The sequence below is a fragment of the Ceratina calcarata genome, unplaced genomic scaffold (genome assembly GCF_001652005.2).
Source record: "Ceratina calcarata isolate Rehan_Ccalc_2016 unplaced genomic scaffold, ASM165200v1 scaffold232.2, whole genome shotgun sequence".
Lineage (NCBI taxonomy): Eukaryota > Metazoa > Arthropoda > Insecta > Hymenoptera > Apidae > Ceratina > Ceratina calcarata.
Genome location: NW_017145072.1, coordinates 54316 through 72406, shown reverse-complemented (window position 1 = coordinate 72406; position 18091 = coordinate 54316). Strand labels below are relative to the sequence as shown.

The 18091-nt window shown below is 33.6% G+C and overlaps 7 protein-coding genes across 11 annotated transcripts; 3 read left to right on the top strand and 4 right to left on the bottom strand.

Moving 5' to 3' along the window:
- Positions 1-61: 61 nt before the first annotated feature.
- Mo25 (calcium binding protein Mo25) lies at positions 62-2995 on the bottom strand. 5 transcript variants are annotated; one of them, XM_018020652.2, is made up of 8 exons: positions 2690-2995; positions 1670-1782; positions 1439-1606; positions 1220-1338; positions 979-1147; positions 730-894; positions 535-639; positions 62-376 (listed from the first exon to the last, which is right to left on the bottom strand). In XM_018020652.2, the coding sequence occupies exons 2-8, from the start codon at positions 1760-1762 to the stop codon at positions 194-196; spliced, it is 1002 nt and encodes a 333-aa protein (XP_017876141.1). In that variant the 5' UTR covers positions 1763-1782; positions 2690-2995; the 3' UTR covers positions 62-193. The 5 variants fall into 5 exon arrangements, with proteins under 5 accessions (XP_017876141.1, XP_017876140.1, XP_017876136.1 ...); XM_018020647.2 differs by having other exon boundaries at positions 194-376; positions 1661-1782; XM_026811657.1 differs by lacking the exon at positions 2690-2995 and adding an exon at positions 2170-2655 and having other exon boundaries at positions 194-376; positions 1661-1841.
- Positions 2996-3433: 438 nt separating this feature from the next.
- Positions 3434-7464, top strand: Dp (transcription factor Dp). Its single transcript, XM_018020646.2, has 11 exons — positions 3434-3835; positions 4527-4645; positions 4768-4834; positions 4988-5085; positions 5169-5383; positions 5519-5681; positions 5751-6112; positions 6210-6292; positions 6363-6446; positions 6528-6794; positions 6885-7464. Exons 1-10 carry the CDS (start codon positions 3787-3789, stop codon positions 6758-6760), a joined length of 1473 nt encoding a protein of 490 aa, XP_017876135.1. The 5' UTR covers positions 3434-3786; the 3' UTR covers positions 6761-6794; positions 6885-7464.
- A 230-nt stretch (positions 7465-7694) lies between these two features.
- Positions 7695-8253, bottom strand: LOC108622628 (COP9 signalosome complex subunit 9). The gene is made up of 3 exons (XM_026811658.1): positions 8057-8253; positions 7905-7974; positions 7695-7822 (listed from the first exon to the last, which is right to left on the bottom strand). The coding sequence occupies exons 1-3, from the start codon at positions 8123-8125 to the stop codon at positions 7779-7781; spliced, it is 183 nt and encodes a 60-aa protein (XP_026667459.1). The 5' UTR covers positions 8126-8253; the 3' UTR covers positions 7695-7778.
- Positions 8254-8348: 95 nt separating this feature from the next.
- On the top strand, positions 8349-10522 carry RpL13A (ribosomal protein L13A). The gene is made up of 6 exons (XM_018020654.2): positions 8349-8455; positions 8909-9039; positions 9554-9663; positions 9854-9999; positions 10206-10328; positions 10403-10522. Exons 1-6 carry the CDS (start codon positions 8435-8437, stop codon positions 10484-10486), a joined length of 615 nt encoding a protein of 204 aa, XP_017876143.1. The 5' UTR covers positions 8349-8434; the 3' UTR covers positions 10487-10522.
- A 625-nt stretch (positions 10523-11147) lies between these two features.
- On the bottom strand, positions 11148-12754 carry Polr2M (RNA polymerase II subunit M). The gene is made up of 4 exons (XM_018020655.2): positions 12265-12754; positions 11940-12195; positions 11505-11867; positions 11148-11436 (listed from the first exon to the last, which is right to left on the bottom strand). The coding sequence occupies exons 1-4, from the start codon at positions 12420-12422 to the stop codon at positions 11218-11220; spliced, it is 996 nt and encodes a 331-aa protein (XP_017876144.1). The 5' UTR covers positions 12423-12754; the 3' UTR covers positions 11148-11217.
- A 103-nt stretch (positions 12755-12857) lies between these two features.
- On the top strand, positions 12858-15827 carry LOC108622652 (uncharacterized protein C18orf63-like). The gene is made up of 10 exons (XM_026811656.1): positions 12858-13135; positions 13225-13363; positions 13588-13762; positions 13838-14000; positions 14114-14210; positions 14289-14534; positions 14610-14868; positions 14949-15109; positions 15211-15312; positions 15382-15827. The coding sequence occupies exons 1-10, from the start codon at positions 12972-12974 to the stop codon at positions 15565-15567; spliced, it is 1692 nt and encodes a 563-aa protein (XP_026667457.1). The 5' UTR covers positions 12858-12971; the 3' UTR covers positions 15568-15827.
- Positions 15828-15913: 86 nt separating this feature from the next.
- Positions 15914-17993, bottom strand: LOC108622627 (uncharacterized). Its single transcript, XM_018020643.2, has 6 exons — positions 17660-17993; positions 17344-17580; positions 17097-17285; positions 16510-17020; positions 16155-16431; positions 15914-16086 (listed from the first exon to the last, which is right to left on the bottom strand). The coding sequence occupies exons 1-6, from the start codon at positions 17787-17789 to the stop codon at positions 15964-15966; spliced, it is 1467 nt and encodes a 488-aa protein (XP_017876132.2). The 5' UTR covers positions 17790-17993; the 3' UTR covers positions 15914-15963.
- Positions 17994-18091: the final 98 nt, after the last annotated feature.

The window sequence follows — 18091 nt, the reverse complement described above, 5'->3', positions numbered from 1 at the left end:
CTTGTGAACCGATCAACGATAACTACAACAAGGGAACAGAAGAGACGGTAAAAGACAGAAATATAGAATGAAAATAATAGTAATTCGCTACATCGGTGACTGTGACGGTGTTTAACAGTAGCAACAGCGGCTGCATAGACTTCAATAGTAGTAGTTAACGGTAGCTGTAGCAATAACTTGTATTTTCTGGATCTTAATTCTCATGTACAGACTTAAGTTCTTTAATCTGTTTAATAAGATACGCCTTCTCGTCGTTGAACTGTTCGTCCTCTGAACGATCAGTGTGGAAGCGCGTCAGGAATTCGATCAACTTTTCCTGATTGCGCAGTAGAATGTCTAAGATCGGTTTCGGTTTATTCGGATTCGCCACGAACACCTAGTAAATTAGAAATATTATTTGTCTGTTCCTCTTCTAAATCTAAATGACGATTAGACTGAAGATTTTATGCATTTACTAATAAATTACAGAAAATAATAACGCTGCCTGATGCATAACAACATTAATGATCCATAACAATTTTTGGGTTAATATACCTTAAAAACGTGAAACGCTTCGAATTGAATGTTACGTGATTTTTCTTTGAGCATGTTCATCATCAATTTTAGATTATCCGGATTCGAGATGTATCGTGTCATTACCTGAAACGTAAACATGGTTGAATTTACATTATACAAACAAGAATTTACGTGTACGTCCCTTACAAATTGCATGATAACAATTGTACATACGGTAAAATTATGTCTATCGAGTAAGAGTTCTCCTAGCAGTTTCAAACTCTGTCGTCGCGTAACATAATTCTCTGAATTCAATAACCTTTGATAATGAGAGAAAACTTTGTCGTAATTAATTTCTAAAAATTCAGCGCTTAGAATTTTATGCCTGGTGAGTAATTCCTGAAAACCAACGTACCGGATGCAACCAATGATAATGTTTTACTTTAAGTATGATATATATCATGCGGTTTTATCATCGCTTACTTTGAACGTAGAAAACGCGTCGGAAGCTATGTCAAATGTTGAGACTTCAACGTATCTGAAAAAATTGTAAAAGTCGTCCGAATAAAGCATTATTTTTGCCAAGGCCTCGTATCTTGCACATTCTCTTAACATAGTGCCACAATTCAAAGCGATGTCTTGGTGTTCGTACCTGTAATCATTTGCTTATAAATTAGAAATATTTCAAACGGAAAACTGACATAAACATTGCCACACAACTTACCCAGACATGAGGGTAAACAATATTTCTGGCTTTGTGCATATATATTCTACTGTAGGAGATCTAGTTCCAATTTGTCTTCGTAATATATTATTAAATACTTGAGCAACATCTTTTTTCCCCTATTAATACATTTCACGTTTTCAAGTAAACGACATATATTTGAAAAAAAAAAACATTTTACCACGACCGTCGTTAATAGGAGCATATTAAGAACGTTACCTCGAAATCTATGCGACTAAGATTTTGCACAAGCAAAAGCAACAGATTACTATTATACAATTCTTGTGCTAACTGGGCAACGACGATGTCTGCTTGAGGCTCGGTTTCAGCCGTCCCGTAAAGCATATTTTTTATGTGTACCAGATTTTTACTAACATCCTCTTGAGCCTAAAAATCAACATAATTGTGTCATAGAAACCGAAACATTGCCTCAGAACGTACCTTTTCTACCTTCTTATCACCACGCTCCAACGCATTTACCGCCTCCTTAAGAGCTTTTACCACCTCCGCCGGACTCTTTTGAGACTTTCCGAACAGAGGCATGTTTTTCACAATGTACAGACCTTATGAAACGTATGAAAACAATAAAGAGAGTGTTAGCTCTTTTGTCCTAATAAATACCCTGTACGTGTGAATTATACTCCATATAATCAGATCTTGTACATCGTATAATTAAATTATTGCATAAATTTTTCAAACTCAAGCAAGTGAAATTATATGAAATAAAAATAAATAATAATGAGTAACATATAGATTAAAGAAATTACGTGATTTAATTTATATAATGATACGTGCGAATATTCTAAGCTAAAAAAGCTCATGCATAAAATTAAGACAGTTTATTTTCATATACATTCACGTGAGAAATTTTCATTCAATATTATGTCCTTCGCGAATGTTTCTGTTCTATGTGCATTGTAAGGTTTATATGTGAACGATGCTAAACATACTCGTCAGGTTATATCTGCAGACGTAAATGTCAAATTTGTTGCAGACTACGACCTACTATCATCAAACATGGTTTTGATAAATTTTAATTTGCTGCTTCTCTTCCCTTTTAAAATGTAGACATTAGATTTAATCGGAGAATGTTACGATTATCGTAGAGTTGTTATTGGAAAGTCGAAAAGGGATTCGTGAATAATAGTTGAACCGAGAAACACTGCGACAAATACGCTGAATGAAATAGTTGCAACAAAAATGGAGGTCATCCATCAAGTCAATCAACGATACAGTAACGATAGAAAGAGAAACAGGTAAAAAAAGAAACGAAATCAACAGTGCGAAAGGATATTCGTACGCTTTTCTAGGGTGTATAAATGATACGAAATAAAGATCGAACGACTTGAAAGGTATAAAATAGGCAGTCAAGTTGCGACTTGCAGGAGTACGAAAGTGCGTTGATAGATGTAACAAATGTATATAACCTGTGCGTTTCAATCGCCCTCGCGAGCCTTAAAATAATCTTACCATTCAGCCAGACCCAGAACGAAAGCCTCGGCCTCGGTTCGAATATATTCTACGCGATCCTTTTAAAAGCACACATATAAGGCAACTATTTTTTACAATTTTATATACTCGACGTATAAAGAACACAAGTTACAATATTATAAGTCTACCGGCAACGGATTCTACGATTCTATGCGTACTGCGATATATACTCTCTGCACGAATGTTCCTACAAATAAATTTTATTTATCTTTGAAAACTTTTACACTAATCGCACGATTCTATGATGTCTCTTATCAAAATTCTTTCACGACTAAACGCCAAATCCGCAAAAACGTTCATTGGACCTCTGCTATCTAGAAACTTTCGTTTCGACCAATTGGAAAGATCGGAAAATAAAACCGCGATCCAATTTGTATAGAGACAATTTTAATGTTTCAAATAAACTAATTTTTATTTCATTTCCTTCGTTTCTTTTTGGCAACAGATGTGTTTACGAGTCAGTCGAACTTGAGATAGTAAAGAAGACTTGTTTCTACTGACGCATCTACTTATAAAATATGTCAACAACGTCAACAATTTAGTGATTATGTCCAGTTCGCTCGTGAATGAAGCTGAAAACAACATATGCTGCCAATATTGAAACTACGTAATGTCCCGAGAACAATGTTCGATAATTACTAGAGAAAAGGTTTTTCTTGCTTAGATTACATATGTACGGCCCATAAACGTGGAACAGAAGTGACCACGTGACTGAGAAAGTAACCAATCAGCTGTTTAACTTTGTCGTGCCGCCAAGCTCGTCTCTATTCTGTACTGTGCACGCGGAAGCTAGATTTTCGTGCAATATTTTCGCATGCAAACGGACGTTTCCGTGAAACGGCCGCATCGTTACGGTAAAGAAACGGATGGGTTTTAGTTTCGCGCGTACTATATAACGTTTTCCGATCCGTACTACGCTGAATTCTGTTCTCAAATGGTTCTATATCATAGTCGCCATTTTGGTGATAGACCGAGCCAAGATTAGCGAGTGTACCTATGATCTTTTTATTTTCACTCGGCATTCGGTCGATCGTCGTGATCGTCGGTGACGCCGGGACGGAATTCTAACCTCGAGGATGACGCAACAAAACAAAACGATGAACTTTCTCATACATGACGCGAACGGTGAGTACGCCGAATGCGCGCCAATTATCACCTTGCCACACTTCGACAATGATCCCTCATTTTTCCCTCGTTCTCCCAATGATCATTCAGTCTCGTGACTGTTCTCCAGTTTTTGGATTTGTGGTCATATTTTCGTGATATTTTGGAGAACTGCTGTCAATTACAAGCCTCTATTGGCTTCATTCTCTTGTCGCATTTATGTTGCTCTTATGCTCGGTTTCAGTCGAAGCTATCCTTGTAATATTTATGGAAATACTTCTTCAATCTCTTTTCTATTCTCATATAAAGAAAGCTAATTTACCAATAAACTATTTTATCTTAGTGTGTTATCACGAATTTATATATTTCCGTGACTTGATGGCCTGTTTGATAAGACCACTCTTAGTTCTGAGTATGAAGATACTGTGCACTTTCATTGTTTAGTTTAATTCAAATATGCCAAGTTCAAAGTTAATTTGCTCTGCACACGATAGTTGATTTATAATTTCAGCAGATGTATCAAGTTTTCATGGTATTTATTTTGTATTCTTTAGTACAATGATATTGAACAGTTATGATTCACTCTATGTTGTAGTATGTCTAAAAATGTATAATATATTAAAGTCGGAAGAAAATTCGTCTATTACTCTTATGTCTATACATTTTCTTGTCGTTTGTTTGTGTAACTGTTGAAGAAACAATAAAATTTTAGGTCATCCACAAGTAATAAAAGTAGTGCAAAGTACAGCCAATAAGGCATTGGGTGGTATCGTCAGTACAACAAATGCAGGTGGCCTTAAAGTCTTTAAGACTCCGAGCCAAGAATCTCAGGTACATCAAATTCATGAGTATTCTATTTTTTATTTAAATCTTATTTTCAATAGTAACATTTACGTCAAACGAATTCAACTTAGTATTTTGTTGATTAAACGTTAAATCTCGATGTTACCTAGGTTTTGCCATCTAACGCACAAGTTCTTAGAACTATCAGTTTGCAGAATCCTTCAACCCCTGGCCAAAGTGAGTAACATTTCAAACAAGTGTCATTATGCGAATTTTTGTTCTCATGCCTCTGCATTATATGTTTCACGCATTATTTATTTGTCAATATTTTACCAAGTGTAAAATGTAGCAACTACTTTGTGTACATGTAATATTTGGTCATTGTTATAGGATTGGTTACTATACCACTACAAAACACAAAACTGGCGACAACCAAAGCCGGTGAACCTGTACTGACTAAGACTATACAATTAACATCTGCACAAATGGTATGATTTACTTAAAACGAATAGTATTTGATACATTTTTGGGAAGGGATTAAATATATCGATTTCTATAATCCTCTGTACAGAGCGACATAAAACAGGCAATAGTGTCTCAGCAGCAGCAGCAGCAGCAGCAACAACAATCGCAACAACAGCAGCAACAAACACAGCAGTCGCAGCAACAGTCTGCCAACCATCAAATTGTGAAAGATACGAGTGGTAAAACATATATCAGTCCAATACTGGATCATAGTGGCTCCAGGAAAAGGCAAGACGCTGAGACTGGTGATTTTGTGCCAGAGTAAGAATTATCTGTATTTTATCTCTTGACTTTTGCTGTGTGTTGACAGTTCTTTGAAAATGAATTAAATATATTTAGAATGGAGTTTAATGACGTACTTTCATAATTGATACTCCATGCTTTATTTATTTTCAGTAAACGAAGAAAAACAGAGAAAGTAGGGAAAGGATTACGTCATTTTTCAATGAAAGTTTGTGAAAAAGTTAAGAAGAAGGGCACGACGTCGTACAATGAGGTCGCAGACGAACTTGTCGGGGAATTTACTAATCCTGCCCACATAAATTCTTTAACAGATCAGGTATGATCATTCGTATTTGAGGTGATGCGAATCAAGAGCTAGAGCAATGCCTTCCTCTTTCTCTTATAGCAATATGATCAGAAAAACATTAGAAGACGTGTCTACGATGCTCTGAATGTTTTGATGGCAATGAATATCATCTCGAAAGAGAAGAAAGAGATCAGGTGGTTAGGCTTGCCAACCAACTCTCTCCAAGAATGTTTGGCGCTCGAGAAAGATAAGAAGAAGAAGATCGAGAGGATCAAGGCGAAAACGCAGCAGTTGCATCAGTTGATTCTTTCGCATATTTCGTATAAGAATCTGGTGGAACGTAATCGTGTCAATGAGAGTCTGCGTGGCCCTCCAAAGCCGAATTCTGCCATACAGCTGCCATTCCTGATTGTGAATACTAGCAAAAAGACTGTCATAGATTGCAGCATTTCAAATGACAAGTACGACTCTTAATAAAGACGTTTCCTCGTTCATTAGAGTTAGGCCACTTGTCGTATCTTACGATCAGTCGATAACGTTACATGGTATTTGTTCTAGAACCGAGTACCTGTTCAATTTTAACGATAAGTTCGAAATTCATGACGATATTGAAGTTCTAAAGCAAATGGGTTTGGCTTTTGGTAAATAATTTCTTTACTATGCCCTATTACATCTCATATTCAGGTAAAATAATGTACAATATTTGAATAGGTTTAGAGAAAGGGGAGTGCACTGAGGAGAATTTAAAAACAGCCAAATTAATGGTTCCAAAATCTCTGGAGAAATACGTGGAACGTATGTATTAACCATAATTAATCAATCTTGCTTTTGACGATCGTTATTAGATGAATTGTCTATTTTTATCTGTTCCATCAGAGCTGGCAAGCGGCGATTTGGAAAAATTCATCCCAGTGACGATTCCTGGTCCAAGTACTTCGATGGAAGATCTTGATGCAAAGTTAGAAGGTTCTCGACCTCCTTCATCTTCTCATACTTCCCTTTCAGAAGATGTCCTGTCACCACCCTCGCAGTATTATTCTGAGGAAGAAGACGAAGATGACGAGAGCGATCAGGACGACCAAGCCGATAGCGATCTCGAAGTTAACTAGCACTCCGAACGATATTCTCGGGGCTGGACTCAGGGTGAATAACATTTGTAAAACGTGTATTTAGTTAAATCTGTTTGTTAACAAAAGTAACATTTCCCATGATTATAAAATCTATATTTTACAGGATACTCGTCACTGTTAGCAGCGTACTCGATATGGTCGTCATCGATATCATCATTCTTATGCCCGACGGAGGTGCGAATGAGTAGTGGTAATCGGGGGTCCCTTAAAGATGAAACCTCGTTGCCATTGTTGATAAACGTCTGTTAATGTGAAATGAGGATGGTCAAAAAGTGAATTAAATGTCGATTGGGGCCAAGGAGAAACAAAAATGAAACTGTAGGGGATAAAACTAAAAAGCTTCAGAACGTCTCGTTTGAAGGAGGAGACTCTCGATGCACGACGATCGACTGGATCCATGATTTATGTGGCGCGACTGAAACGGGGTGCTATTTTAACTGTGCATCATCTCTTAACAGGTTTATATGACTAGCATCTATGTATTGTAAATTATAATCTATACAATGATATCGATATTAATGTGTACGAGACAATTATGACCAGTACTCATTTTCTTATGGCACGTTTATAATTAATATCGCCCGCGTTAAATGTACCGAGATAAACTGGTATACCGAACACCGGGCACACATCTGAATTCAATTTCGAACTAAAAATAATAAATTGTAATAATGTTAAACACACTGTGTATATGAACTTCTCTACCTTTATGAGTTTCAGCTGCTTTTGCATTCGACAAACATTGTTTGCTTATTTTTAGGCTTTAATTGTAATTGAATATAATTTATAAATATACGACATTAAACATTATTTTTTTAATTTAGCTTTGTAATTGTAAAGTTTAAACGCATACTGTTGTTGTTATCCGAAAGATACTTGAATAAAGGAAACAGGTAGATTTATATAAAGACTATTTACAAAATATCTGTGACTCTTTATGCAATTTTACTTTTATATTAAGAAACATATTTAAATGTTAGTAGTATATAACACGTAATTACCATATTTCAGTATCCTCATCATCGTACAGGTCATCGAAATCTAAAAGAAACAATGATTTCTTATTTGATACCAGAATTTATGATACAATTTATAAGCAAACTTATTTTAAACACTTATTCACCATTGAAGAAGTCTGAGTGCACTGCTTTTTCACTTGCAGTCAAATCAACTAATAATCGACTGCCACCCACCTATTAACGGATAATTGCAAATATTATATTAAAACTATGCGAAATTTCAAAACAAATATAACCTCACTAATCGGTTTTATACCTCTTCTAATTCGATGTAAGACCCGGCACCTTCTGGAAACATTTCATCTGCTACAAGCGTAGGCTTCATTATATTACGAATTATAATCAATTAAATAGTGTAAAAATAATTCGTTCTTTTTGTTGTGACAGATCTATCAACAACGTGACTGACTATTGTTATTTGAAACAGAGCTGAAACAGAGCAGAAAGGAAATCTTCCGAGTTGCGCTTCCAGAAAAAAAATCCCTGCTCTCTCCTTGCGTCTGGGGTTTATATTAGTGATTTTTGATGGGGAAACGGATAATGTTGGATACACTGTTGTTCCATAGGATCTTCCGGTGAGAGGTTGCCGTGTACTTCTCAGCGTTCATGGATCCTTTTCCGGTACGGTGACAAAATGACTGGCTTCAGTAATAAGGTATGTACATAAAATTGTAATGTTTTAAATGATGCCAAACGGTTTTTGATGTAAGGTATGGCTAGATTAATCGGTGTATTACACATGAGAGTTTAATGACCAAATTCTATCAGTGATTAGTACGAATTTTTCGAAAAATACGCCCATCCATACCATCGGTTTTTATTCTTGCACACGTGTTTCTTTGCTTGCTAACCGAACTTGTTTTTTTTTACGTACAATGCTGCAAATTCTATTTCGTTGTTTCTAATTAATAAGAAAACTTATATGTATTGTAAGATGCATAAAGAAATAAGTATATTACGTCTTTAGAGTTTGTCAAGTGACATGTGTTCTTTGTTATTAATAATCATATACGTGATTTCGATGCATCGTATAATTTTCTTACGATCTTCTTATGTGTTCGCATAAGAAAATCATATCTGCAATTTACTAATTTCATTGTTCTTTTAGCCAATATTAATTGATGGCCGTGGCCATCTACTCGGTCGTTTGGCAGCAATTATTGCCAAAACTATTCTACAGGGCAATAAAGTGATTGTTGTCCGTAGTGAACAACTCAATATATCTGGAAACTTCTTCAGGTGAATAAAACTAAATATAATTAATAATTAATTAATATATCGATCGACTATGCTGTATACAGATTTGTATCAAATCACTACCGTTCATTTCATCGACAATGTTTCAATCACACTCAGAGATGGTGAAATTACTGACATTGACACTGACTTTACTTAGTTATGTATATGAAATTGTTGTATACCATTATCATCTTAAGTAAAGTAATAACTGAGGTATACTTATATATTCAAATAATTATGAAGTTACAAGACTGTAACTATACATTGAATTATGTAAGAGTCGTAACTAAGCGTAATGAGTTAATATTAAAAAAGGAATATATGCTATATGCTGTAAATGTTGTCAGCAAAGTCGATATCAGTGAAATGAATGTTGTTATAAACATTCTCAGTGAACTACACTTGTCGAAATCAATGTCGGTCGAATTTTGTCGATTAAAACATCGGCTGTGATTTGATACGAGCCTACTGTATACGATTTACTTTATAAATATCTGCAATATTTTTATTTCAGGAACAAGTTGAAGTTCATGTCATTCCTGCGTAAGAGGTGTAATGTAAATCCAGCACGTGGACCTTTCCATTTCCGTGCCCCGAGTAAAATACTTTGGAAAACAGTTCGTGGTACGTTCCATTTTAATTACTAGTATAATGTTTCGCAGGTTATATTAATCAATGATTATAAATATTCTTACCTACATTATTTGACGTAGATAATGAAAAATCTTATTTTATGAGATTATTTCTTGTACAACACTTAGAAAGTCGTATATATAAACTTCAGTAGTAGTGATCAATACGATTTCATTTATAGGAATGATTCCACACAAAACAGAAAGAGGAAAGGATGCTCTCAGAAGGTTGAAGGTTTATGAAGGTTGCCCTCCACCATATGACCGCAGGAAACGTGTCGTTGTACCAGGTGCCATGAGAGTCATGTGTCTTAAACCTGGTAGGAAGGTAAGATACAGCATCAATCGAAAAAAATTTACTTAATAAGATTTCATTGAAAAGCATGCTGAACATTTTTTTACAATGATGGTATGGTAATTTGCGTCTGAACATAATTTGTGATGTCAAATTTTACTGAGTATAAGTACATTAAAAATATAAATAGTATATTTTTTAAAATTTCGGATGTGATGTTAATGTAATTTTGTTTTCAGTACTGTCATGTAGGTAGATTGTCTCATGAAGTCGGGTGGAAGTACAAGGCTGTAGTGCGCACCCTGGAGAACAAGAGGCGTGTTAGATCTATTCTTGAGGTTCAAAAGAGAGACAAACTTAAGGTACGCTAAGAAATATTAAAATTACTGGCATGAATCCAGACGATTATTTCATGTATGCTCCTCTTTCATTTCAGAAACTTACTGAACAAGCTGGAAAGACGGTTGCCAAGGCTACAGCACCATACACAGCCGTTATTAATAATTTTGGATACAATTAAAGATTGTAAAAATAATAAAGTTCCATAAACATTTTACTTCGAGTTACATTCCTAAGTATTCTTAATAATATCCAGTTCATTATTACTAACAAGAGAAATCCCACACCTGCCTGCCTCCGATTTCGTTCAAACTTGGGGAAGTGAAAGAGAATCAAAAATTAAGGAACATGCCTTTGGATCTAGCTGCCAATGCTCAAGAATTATTAAAAAGAATACCTATCAATGTTCCGGTGCCCGTGGTATTAATGGTCTGGTGGCCAGAGCCTGATCTTAAAGAGTGACGTGCTTTTTTTGGCATTACCAGCTTTATATCCTCGAGGCACCTGAATTTTCTTTCATTTCTTTTAGTTAAAATTTTTTTCTTGCTCTTAAAAGTGAATTTAATTTTATTTTTATTCTTTTTTTATTTATTCATTTGTTGTTCTTAATATTAATCATGTATATTACGATTAAGTTATAACGGACACCGAAACTTTAATAGGCGTTTCTTTCAATAACTATTGAGCATCGGCAGCTAGGTCCAAAGATGTGTTCCTTAATTCTTGACCCTCTTCACAACGGATGAAATCGCAGATGGTCAAATGTGGGGTTCCTCTTGTAAGTTGTTTTCATATTTATAATCGTAAATAAAAGGTAAGAATACGTGCTTAAATATTTAAAATATCTGCAATTTTTAACGTTTATTAATTTATTTATAATTGTATTTACATAATATAGTAGTAGAAAATAAATTAACTCTCTATACTATCTACTGTGAAAACAACTGTTCCCCTTTGGTCATTATCTTCGTCGTCATGCACTTCGTGCTCTTCCTCATTTTCTGAACCTGAAGAATTGGATTCCTTTTCATCTCGTAGACGGTAACTACCTAAATTCCCAATCACTGGATTAATACTGTGCAGTCCAAGCTGTTCAGCTAATCTTTCTGCCGCATGTTTAGACTGAATTTCCTAAAATTTTAAAACACTTTTTTACTAACTACGTTATAAAAGTAGTATATTATACGAACTGCGACTACCTGAAGTTTCTCAGCTTGTTCCTTTTGTAATTTCAGAGATTCGTTTAAATTTATCACCTTCACTGCACCGTGGACTATAAACGGAGGTGTGGCTGCTGTAACTTCCCAATGCTTATTGTACTTTCTTTGCTTTTCTTTTTCCGGATCGTGTACATTAGATTTTGTTGTTTTATATGGCTTAAACGATTCTCTCTTGTTACCCTTTTCATCGGGAGATTTTTCTATTTTGTTAACAATATATGAGACATGCTCAGCAGGTTGTGCTTTAAAAGATTCTATTTCTGCTAAGTCTTCAGGCTTGATCAAACTTTCTTCTGGTGGTAAATTTATAACTTTCTTTTTATGAACTCCAGATCCTGTAGGCTGATAGTAAATAGGAAATATTAAAAATAGCTAAGACAAACATAATGCTACTCAGAGTCATGTACAACTAACTTGTGCCAATATTTTCAAAGGGTCTTCTTCGTCATCGCTATCAAGTTCAACAACTCTAGCAGTATTTTTCCTTTCATTATATTCGCCGGTCCATTCTAATTCATGCATAGCAGCTTTACCTTCAGAAGCTATATTTAATCTAGACAGAAGATTAGCTGCATCTTCAATTTCATTTCTTCGTTCCAATTCCTTTAATATTTTACTACGGAAATCTATAATCTTTTCTCCCTTATCTGGAAGTTTTGATATAAATGCCCTGAAAATCATATACATGTTGTGAATCTTTGATTTAATAACGTAATCAAATACATTGAACCTTACCTACTTATTACTAAGAATTTTATTTTGCCTATTTAACAATTCTTCCAATTCAAATTTAGCCTTCCTTCCTAAATCGTCAACATATCCTTGATTTTCTCTTTTCGAAGGAGGAGGTAGGTTTCCGGGTACCTTCTTAATTATCGTTTCCAGGCTCATATTCATGTTTATTTTTTGGCTTTATCTCACCGATTCACATGACCGACATGACCGTTGCGCTGTCGTTTGACTTTCGTGCGTTTCACTCAGTTCGTTGCATCATGCAACTTGCATGTAACACCACCGAGATTCCTTGGTGTTCCAAGTAATGAATCAAATGGAGAAAAATTGTTTATACGTCCAAATAAACTGAACAAATGATTATTTCAAATGAAATGCAATCAGATAACGTAATATTTTATTTTCAAGTCTATTTTTAAAAAAATTTCTTGAATTTCAATCCTGTCTTCGCACTCGGGACCTAATGGAACCTTTAAATTAGAACTAGATTAGACTACATACATCACTAGGCTTCTACTAATAACTAGCAGTGCGCATGTTTAAAAAAATCCAGCGGCCATCCAACACTGCCTGAACTTCAGGCCCTGAAGTAGTCTGAAGTAGTCTGTAGTCTGTAGTGCACGTGCACAGTACATTGTGCAGTTTGAAATTTTTATGGAATACGTAGTAAACGTACTTTAATCAGGAATAGTATATCAACTAATTAATTAAATAATGGATCCTTGTAGTCTTATATATGAAAGAAAAGGAGAGATGTCGTTCTACACTTCATTTCCAAATAGAAATGACTTAGTTTGCACAATGTGCAAAATAGATATTACCGAATTGCGCGACTCGTCAGCAAAATCAAATTTTCAGTGGCAAATAATGAAGTGTCGGCAAGTTGAACATAAATCTTTTGTTTCATTTTCTCAATCATTTGACAATTTTGTAACTACGTCTACAGAAATGATACATATACTTTTAGATCGCTTATTTATTTAATTTCTGACGTGATCGCTTCACCAGTGCGTGGTAAGACAAGCACATTCATATTTGTCGTTGTGCGGAAACAGCTTGCCGAAGCTGGGAAACTGGCAAGAATTTTAGAAAATTTTAAATTAATGGTTTGCTGAAAGTTTAACATCAATGACTATGGTCTGTCACAAGGAGATGAAAGTAAAGACAAATAAAATATTCGCTCTCACATTGCGACTCCGACTATTTCGCGCGTGCCTAAGCGTCGACCACGTGCATTTGTTTATGAATACTTTTTCGTCTCCTTCTACAAACCATAATTTGGAAGCTTTACATAAATCGAAATTACGAATTTTACTTTTTTTTTCGTTAGAATCCAGAAAGAGTGCCACTTACGACCGAAATATATAAAGAATGTCTTACATTTACGATACAAACTAGATTAGCTCCGTTATGGAATAAAGTCGGCGATTATCTTGTTAGAGGAAAAGAATTTTATAATTCTATTGACGAAGTTGACGCAGTGAAATTAAATATAAATATCCAGGGTATTGAAATATTACATTCCTTATTCATCTACATAATATAAAACTATTTATTAATATCATTAAAAATGTTATTAGATGGAAACATATGTCTAAAGCTTCATGCGGAAAAAATTAGAATTCCACGTGTAAAATTTGAAGATTATGTTCCACCGTCTGGTATAGTAAATTTTCTAGCAGATCCTAAAGGATATATTAACTTATCTAATTATCAACTTCCATTTGTACACGTATTACCAAGGTAATAATTATTTCAAGCTGTCAAGTATTTATTTAAGTTTTCAATTATTCAAAAAGATATTAAACTTATGAGCATTTATTAATATTACAACAAACACTTAAAACTTCTTCTAGTACAAAGAGAGGCAAAGTAGTGTCTATATCCAAAGAGCTTCCATTGAAATGTGTCTTTAAAGATTATGATCAATTACGCAGACATTGGAAAAATATGGTATAATTTATACAACTTATTTCATGTATATTTTTTCCTTTATTCAAATTACTGACTACATAATTTTTTATATTTTAGTATGGATATTCATTACCAAAGAATAAAAACGACATCTCTGCATTCTATCAAATTAAGTTTCTAATACCAAAATCAAATATTTTCATTTATCCCAGTGTGTGTGTAACAAGTGGTTCATTAGATATTATTCCAAGTAGAAGAGATAAGGATCCAATAATCAAACACTTTATCTCTGATATACATTCGAAGTTACCACTTGTTTGTGGCAAACAGTTACAGATATCTAAATGCAGTCCAGTTACAGCTGTAATTTTCTGTTAATATTCAATAGTTATTAAACAATATAAAAAAAATACTGTTTATATACTGTATTTTCAACAGGTATCTTCAAATGCAAATTCAACATGTACTGAGAAAGACTCACTAAAAAAAGTTGTAAGCATAGATCCTGAGGAAGAAGATAATACTACTGCACAGTTAGAATTTTCAGTTAAAAGTCTAGATGAACCTACGAAAAATATCAATACTGCAGTATCAGTAAAAATGCCATTAGCTAAACTACACCAATTTCATAATGTACCATATGACGAGAATATAAGATATAATACAAACGACAGAAATATGAAAGAAAATCAGGATGGTAATAACATAATGATTTTTGTAGTCTACTTGCACAATGTATGAGATACAAAGTATAATTATATCAAATAAATTCCATAGGAACTCAATATTCAAACACTGAACAAGATCCGTGTGATGAAAATATAGAAAACTTTTATATTGAAACTAATATACCAACCAGTTCAAGTGGTAAATTTACTGTATCAAACGGAGAAATGATCTCCAAATATTTTAAGAGCGAAAAGAAACGTCCAGGACAGGTATTATTACAGATAATTTTCTAATATATTTATATTTTTGGAATATATATACGTATGTATATCACCTCTATTTTTCGATAAAAATACCTTCAATTTTCTAGAAACTGCTAAATAGTGCAGAGAGACAAAAATATTTAACTCTTAGAGAGACAGTAACAAAAACTAGATCTAATGAAAATAGATGTACTTCGTTACAAGAAATGGTATGTAACTATTTTTCCTAATTTTATGGTATTAAAAATGTGTATGTAAATATACCGTTTACGAAACAGGACGAGAATAATATAGAAACAATGGCTCGGAGGAATCGGTTACATGAATTACAGCATAGCGACTTAAGTGATTGGCTAAAAAAGCATTCCATTCAACACAAATCCAAAGAAACAAAATCAGAATTAATAAAGAAAGTACTATCTCATATGAGGAATACACAAATATTAAATAAATTTCGTATATAGATGAAAGAGTACCTGATTAAAGTAAAAATAATAATTACTTACAGTAAGTGTTTAAAAACTATAAAGTTTATCATCAAACGTTTTTATTATACTTTTATAAACAAGTACACTATGTGGAAAATATTAAATAACAACATACATAAATCTAAGGAAAGAAAATCAAAACTAATAAAAAAGATATTATCTCATATGGGGAATAGAGAAATACTACATAAATTTCGCATATATATGTAAGAGTATCTTATTAAATAATAATAATTATATACAGTAAGTGTTTCATATAAATAAAGTTTATCATTAAAAGTTTTTATTATATTTTTGTAAACGAGTACACTGTGCGGAGAAAATTAAATAAGAACACCTAATTAAATATGAGAAAAGGAAATATATCTTCTTTTATACCATTAACTTGTTATAATCATTTATTGCATTTAAAATAGCTTCCCTGTCTTCTTCATTTTTTATCCCAATCTCAATCAAGTCTTCATTAGTAAGAGTCACAAACAAATCAATATCTATCTAAAATAACAAAAAGTACAGTGACTATAAAACAGGATTATTTAAAATAATATTGTAGTTGTACTTACTTCTTCTTGAAGAAATATAGGCACATGTTGACCCAGTCCGTAATGTTTCAACAAGGCACACATTTTTGTCTCTTGCGAATTCAATCTAATTCCCCTTGGAGGTGTTCTGTAATGTGGAGGTGTCGGAGTGTCTTCTCCAAATACATTTTCATCATTCATATCCGGAGGTATATTGGGTGAACGTAATGGACTAAAATCTGGTACGTATCCAAGGGTGGTGTCGAGGTCCTCTTCTGGATTTTGAATAATTATATCTGATGGACGAACGGACTGCAGTCTGATTAGAGACAGTTAGATAAAGCGATGGATTTATTATTATCAATGACTGTGGGTAATATAACTTTATTTAATATACCTCTGTAAAGATGACTGAGTTGAATTGTTCTTAATCTCATGGACATTTACTTTTTTAATTAACAAACCACCTTCAATCTCAATATTGGATGCCGTATTGACGTTCTCTTCATGAATAGATCCACTTTTCGTGAAATATATATTTGGAGGAGCAGGTAATATTTCGTTAAGAGTATTAAGATGAGTCAAAGTTGGTGAAATTAAACTGTGTTCAGTAGCTAGCGATTCGTTCGTTGGTACATCTAACATACAGGGTTCTAGCAACCTTTTTGCAACTTTTGTCAGATTATTTTTACCGTCATCGGCATTCGACTTTACAGTGTCAAATTTAAACATTGGTATGTTAATATCACTTAAAGCAGATGTGTCAAATTTAATCTCATACGATTCGGATTCTTGAGGAATATTGTCAGAACTGTCGTTCCAATAATCTTCCACATCGAGATGTTGTTTTCCAAAACGTCTTATTTCAGGTACTATCGATTGTTTTATCATGATGTCAGTGTAATTATCTGTTAAAAAAAATCCATTGATAGAAATTAATTCGGAAACGAAACTACATGAACTTTGAAAGAAGAGACACTTAACTATTTTTGGAGACGTCGAAACCTAACTCTATTAATCTGAAAAACAAATTTTTATCATTTTTCATAGCAGCGATACAAAGTGGAGTGATGTCATCGTCTATAGATTTCAACAGTGCCGCCGGACATGCTTCGTATAAAATTTCGAACATATCTTTATTTATAGCAGCCGCAAGCCCAATGATAGACATACCTGAAAGAATACTTCTTCAGAATTGTATAAAACCAATTTTTATGCTGATATTTCATACCTAGATATGTTGATTCATTCACGTTAGCATGTTTTTCCAGAAGATATTTCACCGTTTTTATATTTCTATTACGAATCGCTAACATTAAGGGTGTCCAACCGAATTTATTTTTCCTATCAATTATTTGAGAGGCGTCTGGGTTTCGCAAAATTTCTTTTACAATTTCAAGACATCCGTTCGCTGCACTGACGTGCAACAAATTCTCCCCGTATATATTTACTGTATTCAAAGTGTAATCTGAACAAATTAATACTGAATGTAAGAATCTGTCTTAGATTTCTCATTGAACGAGAGGATATAATATTATTCATTCTACCTTCTTTTTGTAACACTTTTATAACTTCTTCTTCCACCGTTCTTATCATATTGTAGTTTACCTGTAGCTTAAGATTATTTTCACTAGACATTATGATACCTTTGTTAATATTAATTGATATAAACTTCATTCAAAATTGTAATCACGACTTTACGACTTATATACTTATTTCCTAAATTAAGAAGATGTATCGAAAGTGACCTACAAATGTTCTTATTCTGTTTGTACCATTCGTAAATAAACGAATTGATTCCTGAGCGAGACAAGCTAACAATATACAGTTAACATTAACGTGAAGAATTGTATCTAATGAAAATAATTTTATATTTAAAGAGCATCATTAATACTAAAAATTGTGTACATATATGTATTTTATGTTTCATTCCGGTTTTTTATAATTCCCGCTAAGAAGGGCTACATTGTTTAGTTCTT